At 42.7% G+C, this 18,181-nt stretch overlaps 1 protein-coding gene and 1 non-coding gene across 7 annotated transcripts in view; one reads left to right on the plus strand and one right to left on the minus strand.

Moving 5' to 3' along the window:
- Window positions 1–18,181, minus strand: part of PKNOX2 (PBX/knotted 1 homeobox 2) — a 411,946-nt gene that overhangs the window by 11,550 nt on the left and 382,215 nt on the right. For all 6 annotated transcript variants that reach the window (XM_088658020.1, XM_088658019.1, XM_088658018.1 and 3 more), the window contains 2 exons: window positions 17,405–17,502; window positions 13,687–13,806 (listed from right to left, as the gene is read on the minus strand). In XM_088658020.1, the coding sequence (XP_088514146.1) occupies window positions 13,687–13,806; window positions 17,405–17,502 (218 nt within the window). The remainder of the gene's footprint in view (window positions 1–13,686; window positions 13,807–17,404; window positions 17,503–18,181) is intronic.
- LOC118097434 (U6 spliceosomal RNA) lies at window positions 6,923–7,024 on the plus strand. Its single transcript, XR_015947144.1, has one exon. It is a non-coding gene; the product is annotated as a U6 spliceosomal RNA (small nuclear RNA).

Raw genomic sequence — 18,181 nt, forward strand, 5'->3', positions numbered from 1 at the left:
AGCCATTGATATTTTAAGGACGTTTAAATTAGTATTTTAATTAGTAAAGCAGAAAATTTAATAAAAATTATATACAACAACAACAACAACAACAACAACAACAACAACGAAATGTCCCAGCTTCAAGTCTTGTTTCAACCATGGAACCACAGCAGAAGCAGCCAATATGATCCCCCTGAGATGTTGCTCGATTTCAATTCCTATCGGCCTCAACAATGGTCAGGGATGATGGGAGATGTAGTCCAACAACATCTGGAGGATGCCACGTTGCCTACCTCTGCACTCTAGCAGCGTTCTTTGGAGCATACATAGATGGTGGAGCTGGATTGGGCCCACTTATGTCTGCTGGACCTACCCTATCCCCACACTTGCATCAATTTCTGAAATAGCCAAGTGGGGATGCTGTTTCTCAAAGGCTGTGCAACCGTGTCTTTGGAGAAGGACCACAGCTCAGGGCTAGGGCATCTGCCTTGCATGCTGAAGGTCCCAGGTTCAATCCCCAGCATCTCCAGGTGGGGATGGGAGAGGCCCTGTCTGAAACTGTGCTGGATGGATGAGTGGTCATAGGATAAGGTTTGTATGTCCACAGGCTCTTTTGGACATTACACTGGAAATGGTTAGAAGGTGGGCCAGCTAACACATTCTGACTGCCTCTCCACATGCATTCAGGGTAATGTTTGCTCAATGCTTATCTCTGAGCTTCAGGCTCTCATCTGCAATATGTGGAATTAGTATTACTATCTTAGAGGGTTGTTTCAAAGGGGTTATTGAAAGGATAAGGATTATTCATGGACAATAAGGCTGTCTATGGCAACTGGTCGCAATGAGTACATATTACCTCCTGTATCAAAGGCAGCATGGTTCTGAATACTAGTTGCCTGGGGAACAAGACTGGGAGAGGCCTATTGCCCTCCTGTCCCTCCCGGGGGCTTCCCATAGCACCTCACTGTGGGAAAGAGGATGTTGGACTCAATGGGCCCTTGGTCGGATCCAGCTGACAGGCTCTTCTTATGTCCTTACAAGTAAGTATATGAAATACTTTGGACGCTCCAGAAATTCTGTGCCTGTAAATGAGGATGGGAAAATCCGACAATTTTCTGTTTCTCCCCATTTTCCAGTCTTAAGCTCACCCCTTCACATCAGTTTGCAATTTTTAAAAAATTGAAAGTCCTCATGAAAATTCGCTAGCATTTTAATGCAAATTTCTCCTAACATCTCTCTCTCTCTCTCTCTCTCTCTCTCTCTCTCTCTCTCTCTCTCTCTCTCTCTCTCTCACACACACACACACACACACACACACATGTATATATGCAATCTTGCATGCACATTTCTGCAAATTAATTTCCCCTAACCTAGTGTGTGTTTGTAACTTATTTTCACAAATACGGTACATGTATTTTTATACAACTTTACACCAGTATATTAATTCTGTGCACATTTTTGGGTTGCAAAATTCAGAGAATTTCAAAGGATGGCTGTGTTTTAATTCTTGTATCATTTTGGAAGCAGCAAATCAGTTAAAAGTGAACTGAATCCAATTTCTCCTCCATCCTTACATATAAATGCCAGGTACTTTTTCAGATTTTTCAAATGTTTTTCTTTAAACAGGTTTGTTCTACTGTTTGGGCAGCAGAGGGCAGCAGCTACTTATCTTGGTGATGGTAGATGAACCGTTAATTCAAATTTTGCTTGCTGCATAGCAAGCAGAACCTTGATTTACAGCTTATCACCACAAAAGCTTCTGAATCACAACAGATTTTGGTTCTTGCCGCCATTCATGTTTCTAAGTTTTAAGCACTATGTGTGTAAAACCACACAGTGCTATTCCAATTGTGTTTCTGTGACCATGTTCAAAAAGTCAAGTTGATGGTACTAGTTGCTACAAAGTCTAGGTCAGAGGCTATTTACTCTCCATAACACTGGAGAGTAAGTTTTGGGTCCATATCCAATGAATCTCAGGCAGTCCTAGTTTTACATGGGGACGGAACTAATTTCATCCCATCCAGATGCAATGCAGATTTTAAAGGCAAAAGTCTTTTAATCTGCATGAAATTGTGAAGTTAAAATAAACAGACAAATATACTTATGAGGAGGTCCAGTGGTTGCACGAAGGTCCGGCTATCCAAATGCTCATTATAGAAAATTCACTTATCCACATGTGAAGAATTAGTAACCAAACCTCACTATTCACACCACTGATTCAGATATACGAAGAGCTGGACCTGCGGGTAGTACTGTGAACAAATAAGCAGCCTTAAATAAGCCTTACTTTTGGTGTTTTGCTGGTCCACACAGCTGTTTCACCAGAAACCATGATGGGAGGGAAGGTGAGTAGGAGAAAGGGGGGAGACTGGACAACCGAGAGCATTTTTTTCCCTTCTTAGTTTGCCTTTTGCAAAGATTTAGGGGGCTTTTCCAAGTTCTTTTTTTCGTCAATTCAGGGTCAAGATGCTGTGGTCAGGAACGCATTAGAAATCCCCCCATAGAAATCAATAGAAATCGTTGACTCGTTATGCAAATGCTTGCCAAGCAAACAATTTCCTGAGGGAGCATCGTGTTTGGAGAGCAAGACCTGTGTGTAATGTGCACCCCTCCCTCCCTCCCTCCCTCCCTCTCCCTCCCCAATTCTTTAAAAGGCCCATGCCACCATGTGCTTCTTTCACTCTCAGAGGAAATCGTATGGAAGAATCATGGTTGGCTCCATGTACAGTGGTACCTCTACTTACGAATAACCCTACTTACGAATGTTTCTACTTACAAATGGAGCTCCGTCCGCCATCTTGGATGCGGTTTAGATAGGATTTTTTTCTACTTACGAATTTTTAGATACGGTTGTTTCAACTTACGAATTTTTTCTCCCAATGCATTCCTATGGGATTCGACTTACAATTTTTTTCTATTTACGAATGTGCGTTCAGGACGCATTAAATTCGTAAGTAGAGGTATCACTGTATAGACAAGGATTGGCCATGATCTTATCCTGCATCCCCCTCTAAGAGCAATGGAACATCATCAAGTCCTGTTGCTCCCGGGGCGACTTGGATTTCAAAGTGCACAGAGATGAGGATCCCTGCGCTGGGTGAATGATGCATACCTGTATTGGAACTTTTTTAAAAAGGAAAAGTTAAAAGGATGGAGGTAACTCTTGTACCCTGGGACTACCTTCATTGGAATCTGCTGGACTACAGATTCTCAACATGATCTGATCTGATCTGAGTCTGCTTTTGAATCTGTGTTCTGTGAATTCTTCTCCCATCCAACAGGACCAGCGGAGGGTGATCCATTAGGGAGAATGGGGCAATGCCCCTCCAGCCTCAGTCTGCCATCAGCCAGCTCACAACTGCCCGCCTTCTTACAACTGACGCAGAGACTGGCCCAGGCAGTCAGTTCCCTCCTCCTTAGTCTCAGTCTTGCCCTTGCAGAACTTAGCAGGGAGCAGGATGGGGTGAAAAACCAGAATTAGTTGGCCCTGCCTTTGACTCCACCTACTGTTGCCCTCCCTGCTTTCGACTCCACCAGGGCCAAGGAGCACCAGGTGCTACTGCGCAAAATGTAGACAACTGTGTTGGAAATGGGTACATGGCAGGGGTTGCCAACCCTGTGGCCAGGGAGGACATCTGTAGGGCCACAGCTTCACCACCCCTGGTGTAAGGATTCAGGTATGAATAATCTTCTGCAGCGACACTCTCCTTTTATTCAAAGCCCCCTGCCTGGTCTTGGACATCGCCTTTTTATTTTTTTTAGCTCAGATGCCATCTTCAGTAACCGACTCGTACAACACTGTCTTATAAAGAGACTCTCGTTTAATAAAAGCTGCTCTTGATTTAAAGCCCTCACGAGGAGCTACAACTTCTAAGCTAAAATCTATAGCAAGTGATATTGGAGCAATTTTGCTTTCCCAAGATGCTTTCCTGATGGGTTATTTCTATCTAAGCAGAGGGGGAAAGTGCTCATTGGACATTTTAAGGCATTGCAGAGAGTGATTTCGAGCTATTGTCATAGTAAACTAAACTCAAGGACTGGAAGCTGAGAAAAGAGGAAGTTAAGAAATAGTACAAAATGTCCAATGTAGCTTAACAGAAAAAATGTTTTTCAAGGAAAAAATCTGCTGGTAGCTCCTTAGTTAGGGGTCACTGGGGTGTTGCCCAAAGTGGGGCTCTCTTGTGGCTGTGAAATAATTATTGATTTGCCTTTACTGTACATTTTTAACCTTTTATTGTTCTCAAAGAAACAATATTTATTTGGGTGTTGGCTTCTTTCGAGTCATGCTATAAGCAGAATATAAATGTGTCAAATGAAACAATCAAGAGAAATTAAAATGTATTTGGCATCAGTGCCTTTAGAAGCTTCACCAACTGCGATCTTTCCTGGGAGAAACAGGTTTGGCCTCAGTTACTCACTAGTTATATCCAGACTGGATGAATGCACTGCTCTCTACATGGGGCTACCCCTAAAGACTGCGGAGAACTTCAGCTAGTGCAAAATGCAGCTGCTAAGATCCTAGTAGACCAGCTCACATTATACCAATCTTATACTGGTTACACTATTATTAATAGTAACATGATGATGGTGGTGATGATTGCACGTAAAACAACAACTTGCAAACAGGTTTCCTGAAACACCTCCTGTCCTATAGACCTGGAAAGTAACTTAGATCATCTGAGGAAATTCTACTTGTGGTTCCACTCCCTATAGAATGTTTTATTGTTTTTATGTTGCATTTTTGTTTTAACGATATTGTTTGTTTTTATGCTATAAGCCTCTTAAGATATACATATATATATATTTAAATTAAGGAGTTTATTAATGTTTTAAAATAAATAAATCACACAAAATTTTCTAATGTGTACATATAGTAACTTGCGCGTGCACACACACACACACACACACACAGAGCTACACTCAGTTTTCCCTTGCCTCTGCATTATGAAACATGATCATTCCCTCCCAAGTTTCTGAGTCCTTCCACTTTGTCAATCAGTTCCTCCCTGTTGATGAGGACCAGGTCCAATATAGATGGTCCACTTGTTCCTTCTCCTACCTTCTGGGAAATGAAATTGTCAACGAGGCCATGGAGGAATTTCTTGGACCTTATATTCTTGGCAGAGTGTTTTAAAATTATAACCTGCCTTGTGAGGCCTTGCCGTAAAAGGCAGAGCAGAAATATATTGCAATAACGGCTGGGGAGGAGTGCCACTGCTGTCAAATGATCTCGTTTCTTTTACTTAAAGGTGAAGGTAAAGGACCCCTGACAGTTAAGTCCAGTCGCAGATGACTTTGGGTTTGCGGTAGTCATCTCGCTTTACAGGCTGAGGGAGCCGGCGTTTGTCCGCAGACAGTTTTTCTGGGTTATGTGGCCAGCATGACTAAGCCGCTTCTGGAAACCAGAGCAGCGCATGGATACACCATTTACCTTCCTGCCGGAGTGGTACCTGTTTATCTACTTGCACTTGACTTGCTTTTGAACTGCTAGGTGGGCAGGAGCTGGGACTGAGCAACGGGAGCTCAACCCATCGCAGGGATTCAAACCGCCAACCTTCTGATCGGCAGGCCCAAGAGGCTCAGTGGTTTAGACCACAGCGCCACCCGCGTCTTTTACTTACTTTGAGCTAAAATACCTATAGCTCCTCCTCATCCCCAGCTCAAAGGGAGAAGGTCTGCGAGAGGTTCTCTATTTGGGATCTCTCCATGACTCAGAGTTTGACCTTGGGCAACTCAGAACCTATTCCGCCTGCCAAATCAATGGCAACTGATTGACAGCCCTTATTTGCCGGCTGTGCAATGTAATTAATTAACGGGAAAGGTGCTTTGAAAACAGAAAGATTTATTGCAAGTGTCCTCCTTGCAGCCTGAAGGAACAAAATACAGCACCATCGAGGGGAGAAGAGCAAACCTTTTCCTAGGCAGGACAGCTTTGCTTGCTTTTGTAGAGGCTGTGTGTGTGCGTGTAGGAATCTAAGAATCCACTCAAGATCAGAGATATTGCTTAAGCGCCACTGATGTGTTGGGCAATTTCCCTCTCATTCGGCAGCAGCTGGTCCCCCTTGGGACTGGTAGGGTGGGAAGTAAGAGACCACCACGGCCAATGCCAGGCAGAGCTAACTAAGTCTAGTTTGTCCCCATCCTCCTCCCTTCTGAGTTCGACAAGAACAACACCTGCACTATATATTTAAAGCAGTACCATACCACAGCCATTGATTTCCCCAGAGAAGCCTGGGAACTGTAGTTTATTAAGCATGCAGACCCACAATTCCCAAAGTGGTTCAATAACCAATTCTTCTCGCCAGGGAACTTTGGGGTCCTGAAAGACCTACCTTGGCTCCCGGTACGTTTCTGAGCACAATTCCGAGCGCAAGTGTTGGTGCTGATTTTTAAAGCTCTAAACGGCTTTGGCCCAGTATAGCCTACCTGAAGGAACGTCTCCCCCCCCCCATCACTCAGCCCAGACACTGAGGTCCAGCTCCAAGGACCTTCTGGCGGTTCCCTCCCTGTGAGAAGTGAGGTTACGGGGAAACAGGCAGAGGGCCTTCTCGGTAGATGCGCCCGCCCTGTGGAACACCCTCCCACCAGATGCCAAGGAAATAAACAACTATCTGACTTTTAGAAGACATCTGAAGGCAGCCCTGTTTAGGGAAGTTTTTAATGACTGATGTTTTAATGTATTTTTAATCTTTTGTTGGAAGCAGCCCAGAGTGGCTAGGGAAACCCAGCCAGATGGGCGGGTATAAGTAATAAATTAGAAGAAGAAGAGTTTGGATTTGATATCCCGCTTTATCACTACCCAAAGGAGTCTCAAAGCGGCTCACAATCTCCTTTCCCCTCAACTGGCTAAAAGGTTTTAAAATGTTTGAAGCAGTTTTAATTTTGGTTCCTCTGTTTTGTTTTTGTTGGGTTGGGGTTGATTAAATGTTTAGTTGGGGTTGGGCTTGCTTCAGCAGCACAAATACTAAAATTGGAACAATACAGAGAAGATTAGCATGGCCCCTGGGCAAGATAAGAACATTGGCAGGATTACTGTAATAACCAGCAGTTTTATAAGAATATATATTTAAAGTGGATGAATAAATGAGTAAATTAAGTTAATTTGGAACATGCAGAAAATATAAAAAATAAATTTAAGGAACCGCAGAAAGAGGGGGAAGGAAGTCGAGTTTTGAAATGTTAAAACGACTGTAAAATTATTGAAATGTATGAAACTGAAAATAGTAGTAGTAGTAGTAGTAGTAGTAGTAATAATAAATGTTAGTTGGGGTTGGTGGTTATTTTAATTTGGGTACAACTGTAAACTGATTATCATGGTTATGATTATGATCTTCAGTTGATTTAGTGGTTTATTTATAGTCTGCATAAGATATACTTTTTAAAAATAAATGTTTGATGTTTTATGATGTTTTTATATGTGCTGTAAGCTGCCCAGAGTGGCTGGGGAATCCCAGCCAGATGGGCAGGATATAAATAATAACATTTATTATTATTATTATCATTATTATTATTATTATTATTATTATTATTATTATTATTATTGAATTCACAGCCCTTCCACACACAAAATCCATTTCTGTTTGCCTCTCCCCTCCCCATTTCAGTGGTGGGGAGTCATTTGGTTGTCGCAGTTGTTAAACAATAAGGGGTCGGACACTGTTGTGGATCTACTGTTGTGGATCACCCAGGGGATCTGCCAGTAGATCTATCTTCTTTCTGCCCTCCCCTTGGCTACACCTATGAGAAATGGTTGCCGCCTGCCGTGAAATGCAGCCCATTGAACTGATCGCTAAATGAACTCCCCCCCCCCACGCCCACACCCCCAAACTGAATGCGAAAAACATTTAGATTAAAAATTGCATCCTAACGACCTCCTTCTCCCCCAAAGCTTCAGGGATAATTGGGACAAGAAGCCTGGAATACCCCAGAGTCATTTTCTAACAGTGCTAATTGCATAAATCTGTATTAATTGCTGTGTAAAATAGTGCTCTGGAAAATCTGCCAAATGCCTTTTAATTCTTTTGCAGTTGGAGCCAACTGTTGTGAACGGATGATGGAAAATAAAAAACTGCTCCTCAGGGCAGCACCCTATAGGCTCTGGTACATTTACAACAGCGACTGAAACAAATGAGTCACAGAAAGGGCGATGTACCTAGGATGTACATCCAGCCCACCTCTGTATTTCATGCAATATTGCTTGTTGTGTTGTATTTTCCTGCCTTGTATCATTTTACAGGCTCCCAAGATCCAAGCAAAAGCTTCCCTGGCTTCTCCTAGAACTCGCCTCAAAACATATATAAAAAAGGATTTGCCCTGCTGTGTAAGATCAGATATAAGATCCACTCCAGTGATCTGTTTCCAGCGGTTGCCAGCCAGATGCCTTTGGGAAGCTCGTGGGCGGGATAACGGCCCCCCTTGTCCAATGTCCCCAGCATCTAAAGCAGGAGTGAGGAACCTGGACCTCACCAGAAGTAGTTGTGCTCCAATTCCCACCAGTCTCAGTCACATTGCCAATGACTAGGGACAACGGGTGCTGCAGTTCAGCGACATATGGAGAGCCATAGGTTCCCCATCCGTGATTTAGTACATAATGAGTATTGTACCAAGACCAGGGAGACCTGGGTTCAAATGCTCATTTGATCACAAAGGTGAACTTGAGTTCCCCCCCTCTCTCCTAGCCTCATCGCAGGGCTGTTGTGAGAATAAAATGGAAGCAGGAAAATGGGGACCAAGCATTTTGCGTTGAGGTCTTTAGGTGAAGGCCAGGATATAAATAAATGATATAAGTAAAATATAAAAAGAGCTAATTAAATAAATGATACAATAGACCTATCCTTTTCTAAAGAGCTAATCTGTGGTCTAAACCACTCAGCCTCTTGGGCTTGCTGATTGGAAGGTCGGCGGTTCGATTCCCTGTGACGGAGTGAGCTCCCATTGCTCTGTCCCAGCTTCTGCCAATCTAGCAGTTGGAAAGCATATCAGTGCAAGTAGATAACTAGGTACCGCTGCAGTGGAAAGGTAAATTGCATTTCCATGCTCTCTGGCACTTGTCATGGTCCTCCATGTGCCAGAAGCGGTTTAGTCATGCTGGCCACATGACCCGGGAAGCTGTCTGTGGACAAACGCCGCCTCCCTTGGCCTGAAAGCGAGATGAGCGCCACAACCCCATAGTCGCCTTTGACTGGACTTAACCGTCCAGGGGTCCTATAGCTTTTATTATAATATTAATGGTGCCATTATGCATTGTGTAAAGGAGGGCATTGCACTGTAAATTGCCAACATGCTGGGTGGAAATCAACGTAGCACAAAGTGGGGTATGCACATAGGTAACAAGGTCTGCTTATGCAATGGGACTCCCCCCCCTTCCTCTTGCACATTCCCTAAACCTGGTCCAGGGGTTCCTCCAACCCTCCAGAGCAGACAGTCCCACTGAGAGAGCAGAGCGTGCAACTATGCCATTGAATCCTGCCTAGTGGATTATAGTTGGTGATAGTTCTACTCAAGTAGACACACTGAAATTAATAGACAAAACTAACTGGGAACCAATAATTTCAGTTGGCTTACTATGAGTAGCTTAGATGGAGACATCTCATTGCTTGTATAAATTGAAATAATTGAAATAATTGATGTAATATAATTGGTTTTTAATTGGAAAATCTAATAAAAAGTATTATTATTTTTTAAAAAAGATGGAGACATCTCATTGCCAATGAATCCCACTGGCCGACCCACCCCAGGTTGTAATATAAGGAGGGACACTCCCAGCATTAATAATTGTAACTGTTCTCAACTGCTCTCCCCCCCGCCACCCAGCCACCTTGACTAACATATTTTTTTTGTAATATTTAATTCAGCTTTTTATTTACTTTCAGCTTTGTAATTGCAACCCAATATATAAAGCACGTTTACCCCAAAACACGTGAATCACCCTTAGCTTAACTTAGTGAAGCATAATTTTAAAGAGCCAAATTTCAAAGTTAGGGCTGAAGCTCTTTATTCTCAAAGTGCTGAGTGTGATATTACTTGGTGGGTTGCATATATATATATCACCTGCTTCCTTTGTTACCCAGTGATTAATACATATACTAGCCAAGCGCAGCCATTAGATTCTATGTTGTCCTTTGCTTTGTTTACATAACACAGATCTTGCAAAGGAAAAAAAAAAGGTGACACCTATGGTTTAGAAATATGAAGAGATGTGAATCATTTTATAGCTCAAAATCAAGCTTTCTGGTGTAGAATCTAGAAAAGGTGCCTGCATGTTTCTAGTTCTCATTGAGATATGGGAGCAGAGTCTTATAGGAAACACACAAATGAGTGAAATGCAGCTTCAGTCCACCACTGGAGAACGAACAGAAGGAATGCTGATCCACAAAGGGGGAGGGGGCTCAATAACCTATGAGAATGAAGAGGCCTGAACCAGTCAAAGAAGCCCAAGGCAGTAGGATACATCTACAAAAAGGCTATTATGCCCAAAATCTCCTTATGAAATTGTGGGTTGGCATATGCATGTATGATGGTCATTGGTTGTCTAGTAAATTAGAATATATTTTCTCTCTTGGGCACTAGGTGGCAGCTATAGCCCTAAATATGAGAGCATGTAATGATTCCAAATAATGGTCAATTTCCCTCTATCCAATAATTTTGGAAAATAGGAGGGAAAATGCAAAAGCATGGTTGAGCTTTCCTTCTAGTCTAGAGGAACTCTATCACTTATTGTAGAATATGAACATATTCTGTGTGTTCTAGAAATAGACAAAATTGGTGCCATTGTGCAAATTGCTTGACTCCTCTTCCTTCCCAACTTTTGCAGCAGCTGAATGCAGGCTGTTTGGGACTATGTTATCTTTGGCTGATCCAGAAACAACAGGCAGACATGACACACAGAATCCTGCCTGGGGGCTTCCTATAGGCATTTGGTTGGCCCCCATGAGAACAAGGGGGACTTTTGGTCCGATCCAACAGCCAGGATCTTCTTAAAGTTATTGTGTTCAACAGGCCAAGATGCATTGGAATGAGATATTTTACTTTGTGCCAAAATGCCACATGGATCAAGTGATCGATGTTTTAAACATTTTAAAATAAGGGGTAGGGATGGGGAGAAATTTCTCCCAGTTCACATTTGAACCTGAATTTATCAAATCTGAGCTTTCCAAAACAACAAGGAAACCCAAACACAACCTTCCTTCAAAATCTGAATTTTGCAATGCAGTTCAACCAATTTTGCAATCCTATCAACCAATGCATGTATTAGGGGAAAAGTTTGCATAAAAATGAACACACCAGTGGAACTAACTCGGAACTACAAAAATAAAAATGTAAGGATTTCAAAATCTAGATCCCCAGATCTCAGTCTGTGGATTAGTATGAGAACTCACACCAGTCTTTCTTTCTGACATGCTCTCTCCCGTCCCTCCCTTTAAGCTAAGCCTACACCAAGCCAAAGCTGTCAGTCATGTCTTGTGATCTGTCACATGCTTGACAGCTGCCCCTGTTTCCTACCAAAGAAGGTAGTAAGATCAATAGATTGATTGAATCCTTGATAGGCTACGAGACACAACTTACGGGTGGCATTTGATGTGGAGGATTATAAGTAGGTCAGGTTTGCTTTAGTCTGTGACAACTGCTTCACTGTCAGAGGCGCTAAGCTTCCAACTGCCATTTGCTGGGATTCACCGGTGGGGAGAGGGCTGTTGTGCTCAGCTTCTGCTCTCAGGCTTCCCAAAGACACCTGGTTGGCCACTGTGAGAGCAGGAGGCTGGGCTAGATAGGCGATGGGACTGAGGTCCATATATCCAGGGAGAAATGTGCTAAGAGGAAGGCACGCTTGGTGATCAACTCCCGTCTGGAAACCAATGTCCCCACTGTGGAAGGACGTGTGGATCCAGAATTGGCCTCCACTGTCACTTACGGACTCATTGTTAAAACTCTGTTTATGGAAGACAATCTTACTCGGCTAAGAGGGATCGCCAAAGAAGAAGAAGAAGATATTCAGTAGTGACTGGTGAGGCATGTGGGTTGGGCACTCCTGCTCTCCTGGCTTTCCAACACAAACGGGTCACTACCACTTACCAAGAGGAAGAGGGGAGGTGCTTGGTGCAGTTTGGCGGAGCCAGTCCAACACTCCTGCCATGAAATGTTGAGCTTCCTGCGCTTCCCCACAGTAAGCTCCAGTGACCTGCTGTGCTGGGAAGCTGGGATGGCAGCAGTGTCTCACACGTTCTGCCTCACTGAATGCTACTGAATCTCTCTCTTCTCTCTCTTCTCTCTCTTCTCTCTCTTCTCTCTCTCGATACAGTACAGATATACTGCAGAGGGAGAGAATCTGTACTGTATCTATATCCAGTGCTTTTTTCCTGGGTATACTCAAGAGTACGCAGTACCGGCACCCTTTCCCCTAGAACAAAAGCACTGGTTAAAAGTTGTTTACAGCACTGTAACAACTTTATGGTGAGTAGTGGCACCTTTTGTTTCCTAGAAGAAAGGCACTTACTATATCTGCGTGCGCCCATAGACACGTAGCTCAGTCTTGTTAGCAACATTGGTAATATAAATTAAGAGTGCAGAAATTGAGAGTGCTACTGTATTTACTTTTTTTTTTAAAAAAAAGATTTTTAAAATTGGTATTTAGCAAAAGGCTGCCTCCTTTTGGCTGTTTCTTTCCCAAGGGTTTCTCCAAGTATTTTCACATGGATGATTGGCTAGGAAGACCCATGTGCCCAGTCCAGGGAGAGATATTGTGACACCTTCACAATAATGTTTTCATCGAATACTGAAGATGCAATTCTTTACCTTGTCCTTTGACCCTTGAGTTGCATATGTTTAGAAGCCACCCTATTCTTGTGATTATAAATTGTTCTCAACTGTTTTTTAATGTTGTATTTTAAATCATTGTGGACATGCCCCGGGGGCCTTAGGGTGACGTAGGGCAGGTAATATTTGTTTGTTTTTACCCTCACTCTGAGGGCAATTGTCTATGTTTACCCTCAGTAACGCTGCTGCAAATCTGATTGGCTATGTAGTGCTGTGACATTCTATTCACTTAGTGATCCCTGATTGGTTGGGATATGTTGCCCAAGAAAACACAGCTTTAACCGGAAATGGGTTAACACAACCTCACTGAAGTCGGGAGAGAGAGAGAAGGAACAAGCAGCAGCAAGCAGGTGCACCTAACAGCAGTAAACGGGTTTCAAAAAAGGAAATATTTTAGTCCCGCTGAAAACAAGATTTTTTTTGCAAACTGAAACAGGTAAACATTTGGCACATCCTAGACCTGGGTAGAAAGGTGTTTGATTCTGTGCAGCCAGATGCACCTAATGAGTCCCTTAGAGCCTGAGAAGTCTGTCATTCTTTGGTACAGTGCAGAGAAAGGAGGCCTTTCCTGCCCTGCTTGCCATTAGTATGTGCATGCTTAAACTGCAGAGGCACAAGTCACTGCTCGCCCCTACTGTACAGCTACTAAAAGCAGATCCTTAGGAATGGGCTGCTTGGCTTTCCCTCTAATCCGCAAGATAAAGAATAGTGCACAGCTTCCTGCCTGCAGTCTCTTTCTCTGGCTATTGTGAAGATGTTTGTGCTTATCCTAGATAAGCAGGCCACTTCATGGAAACCCAGGCAGTGAGCACCCTTTGGACTGGCTTCTCCTTAATGGGAAAACGATCCCAAGGGGTTAATCGCTCAGGCACACTTGTTAACGTCTCTCACCATAAGATGCTGGAAGAGCCAGGACCGCATGATATTCGTGGCATGCTTCGGCAGGACTCCTCGTTTGTTCTTTGACTTTTTATCTTCGCTGTCAAGAAGGGAGGTCAGGTCCAGGTTAACCTACAGGGCAGGGGAAGAGAAAGGGAAGCTTAAGCAACAATGCAGGTAGAAAGGGGGGGGGGAGAAAGGAAAAGAGGAGCCTGGGGTTGCCATGGTGACACAGATCGCAACGTCGGTCCGATTTCATGGTGGCTCTGCGAGGCTGGAGAGGCGTGTGCTATTCAGAGAGGAAGAGAGCAAAACTAACTTAAGAGGAACACTTAGAAGCTGGGAAAGAAAGAGAGATCAGTAGGCTTTCCCGCTGTGCCAAAAGTTAGAGTTAATAAATAAATAAATCTGCTTATGAATGAAGATGCAAGACTGGAAGAGCCCTGCAGGGTCAGGCCAAAAGTCCATCTAGCCCAGCATCCTGTTCTCATACCAGACAACCAGATGCCTAGGGGGAGCCTGCAAGCAGTATCTTAGTGCAAGAGTGCTCTCTCTGCCTGGAGATTATTGGTTTGTTTGTCCCCCCCCCTATTTTTATTATGTACTTTGTGGTTTTTTATATTGTATTTTTGTGTTGTGAACCACCCTGAGATCTATGGATGAAGGGTGTTTAATAAATGATGATGATTCTAGCAACTGACATTCTGGAGGTAGAACATGCTACTCATCAAATTATGACCGCACACATAAATGGCGTGGTTTCACCCTGCATTTTCATCTGCATAGTGGTTTGGACAGGGAGTGACTTATGATCTTTCTACTCGGAAAGCACCCTTGCACCAAATTAATGCTGGAAAGGTTGTGGAAAAGCTAATACATGGAAGGAATAATTTGAGCAAAGCTCAGGAAATCTCATCTCCAAATGCTACTTTTGGGGTCGAGGCGCAGACTTGGAAGATGGGGAGAATCATAAAGGAGAAAGTAACTCTATCAGGTAGACCCCAAGCTCCACCCACAGCTTCTCCAGGTAGTGGAGGAAAGGCTCTGGTCTGAAACGCTGGAGAGCCACTGCCAGTCAGTGTAGACTAGACTGAGCTAGATGGAGCAATAGTTTAAGGCAGCTTCCTATGTTTCTAAGAAATGATGTTTGCATCCTACCTCTGCTGCTACCTACCCACAGCCCTACCTGAAAATGCAATCTGGGGGAACGCTGAAATCTTCTGCACGTGCTCTTGCCATATAATAGTGCGGAATGGCCCTAATTCTTCAGGTCATAGGTTGCTCCTATCTATTAATAAGCAAATGTCCACTGTTTTAGTCTTGGGGAGGGAGAAGCTGGGGAACATCCCTTGACAACAGCTGACCAGCAACTCAAGTACAGGCAACAGTGCATGTGTATTCACACAATGCAAGTTTGGGTACACCCATGGAGAGAGGGGAAGAGAGGAACAAACTCAAGCTGCTTGCTTGTTGTGTGAACCAGCCTTTCATCTAGGGCTGAATCAAGAGTTTTAGAGGCCCAAAGTACTGAAAAACATATGGTGCCCGCCGTACACATTTCAAAATTTGAAAAAATGCTAAACCAAAAAAAAAAATTTAATTTTTCAAAGTGACAGAAAACTTACATGTATGCTGAAATTAAAATAGTGTTTCCTCCCTAGAGTTTCTGAATGCAAAATCCTTTCAAACAGAATTTTTTCATATTTTTTTGGGTGCCCCTGCTTTGCTGATGTCTGAGGTTGAGGTGCCTATTGGTTAATATAGCACTGCTTTGGCCCCTTTGATTTCCGTGTAAGTCGCTTCCCAGTAAATAGCCTTAAAATACCCTTCAATCTATTAATCAGTGTTAAAATGTAAAATTCCCAATAGGATTCTTCTTAGCAGAAACAGGCTATTCTTTTTTTTAAGGCTGGCAAAAAAGAAGAGGAAATGCAAAGATCTTGGGAAGCAGGGGGAGAGAAGTTTTTAATGAGGTTGCAGGAAACTGGAATCTCAACGTCAAGTTAAAAAACACACACACAGAGAGACACAGACCTTTTTTTTAAAGATTCTTCATAAAAACATTTCTCCTGCATGAATTAAACATCAGGATGGCAGCCCTGTGTCAGGTATAAATGATTCCCCCAGGTACCGCTTGGGATGTATTGCAAGGTCTGGGCTGAATAAATTACCCAGGCAATACAGAAATAACATTAGGAGTGCTTGTCCAGGGCTCCACCAGTGCCACAATATTCCCAGCATACTTGTATTCAACAGATCTGATCAATTTCACTCTAAGATCTGAGCTAGCAACAGCTTTTACACATTAAATAGAATTGAGATTCAGGTTTTGTTTTCCACTCCTCGTCCCCGAGCTGAGAGAAAGACGAGGAATTGGGGGAATGACAGGCCTGCCAGTGCCTTTTCCAATAGGTTTTTATATTATTATTAAGCTTTAAGTAAAAAGGGAAAGAAAGAAAGAAAAGCTCTAATGTAGAGAGGGCCAGAGAGATTTTAAAGGAGCTCAGAGACTGATCTGGTGCAGTTTTGGTCCCACCAGTGCTGACTCAGTAGGAAATGTCAGTACATCAATGCCTACGCTTTTTCATTATTATTATTATTATTTTATATAAAAAAGAGATCTGAGCTTATATAGCAAGCACTATATGATTTGCTTCTCATTAATACAAAATAGGGCGGGGGCAGAATAAGTGGGACACATTTCAAGAAGTAGGTAAGGATTTTCTGCCCGCAAAACTCTGATGGAGTTAATAACTGGGAATGCTATTTCCTACTACAATATAATCTCCATTATTCGTACCTCTGTTCTCTGAATTTTTCAATTAGCAGAATGATTCCAGTGCCTCCCAGGATGGAGATAGATGGTAGTGTTTTCTTTTTTTGGGGGGGGGAAACCACTGAAAATTGTATTTAGGGGCATGGCTAGATTCTTAAAGCATTTAGGGAACAGGTGCACAAAAAATTGCATAACATTTGCATATACAAATTAGGAACAAACAATTTCCTCTCAGTTTTTCTCTCTCTCTTTTTTCAAATTTAGGTTTGGTTTGCCACATTTTTGCACATTTAAAAAACTCTAGTAAAATTGACCAGCATTTTATCACATGATTCTCTAACAGATACATGCTTGTATGCAATCTTGCTTAACACACGCATATCTAGAAAGAAATTTCACCCAATATGATGCATTTTTGTATGTTATTTTCACCAATATATGCGTTTTTACACCCACATTCCTATAACATTTGCATTTTTGTTCACATTTCTTCGGTTGCAAAATTCGGAGGAATGTGAATTTCACAGAACATGTGCATGTTGGCTTCTATACTCTTTTAGGATGGGTAAAATAGGTAGATGTGCATTAAAATGTGAATCAAACTGAATTCCACCCCCCATTCCCAATGCGAATGGATCTGTATTGATGCCACTGGGAAATTAAAGTTGTGCATGGCCATCAAATATCCTATAAGTTTTTTTTAAGGAAGTTTATTTTAAAGCAGAGGGTTTAGACTGTGCTTTCGAACTCCTAGGTTGGCAGGAGCTGGGACAGAGCAACGGGAGCTCACCCCATCGCAGGGATTCGAACTGGCAACCTTGCGATTGGGAAGCCCAAGTGGCTCAGTGGTTTAGACCACAGTGCCGCCCTATCCACATTCCGAAACAGCATATATTCTACATATATTCATTGGATATATTTGGTTCCCCAGGTCTCTTAGGCAGTTGGTCTTACCTGCGCATTCTGGATCTGAATGGCTCCCTGTGGGATTGCTTGGGTTACCACCTGGCCCTGAGACGTTACCATAGTTACAGGCTGGTAAAGGGCTCCACCTGGCAAAGAGACAGGATTTCACAGCAGAATTTTAGGAAGACAGCTGAAATCTATCGGCAGAACAGAAAAAAGAAGAAGTTTCAACCAGCCTCATGCATTTGAATCGAACGTTCAGTGGGGGGAGCCTGTATCGGAAGGGATCCACACAGTCATCTTCTCCTGAAAGATCCCAAAGGCTGTCCAATGGTCTTAGAAATCAGGACCAGCCAAAACATAATGGATCTAAATCCATAATTTGGATTTAGTATATTTCCAGAGGGACACGAGAAAAATAAACAGAATCATGCGCACCCCTCTAAAGCCACAAGACTTTTCTTGAAGGATTCCTCATAAGAAGGCATTTGGAGGGTGAAGACAAATGTCACAGGCATTTTTGTTTGTTTGGTCTTTTGAGAAAATGAGTAAGAATTTGCTCCTCAATGGATAAAGTGATACAGAAGGATTTAGGTTTTAGCCTTGATGGAGGAATTGACTGAACAAATATAGGCATTTGATGGACAAACACAATCAGACTCATATATTGATTGACAGATGCTTTACACTTATTTCTTATATGAACAATACTTTGGTATAGCATTTCTCAAATCAGCCTTTGTTGTTTGTTTGTTTATTGTTGTTTTGTTCATTCTATGACAATCTGTCTTAATAGATGGCAGTGCTCAGTTTAGCTTATTGCAT

Source organism: Zootoca vivipara, chromosome 14 (assembly GCF_965207765.1).
Source record: "Zootoca vivipara chromosome 14, rZooViv2.hap1.1, whole genome shotgun sequence".
NCBI classification, from domain to species: Eukaryota; Metazoa; Chordata; class Lepidosauria; order Squamata; family Lacertidae; genus Zootoca; species Zootoca vivipara.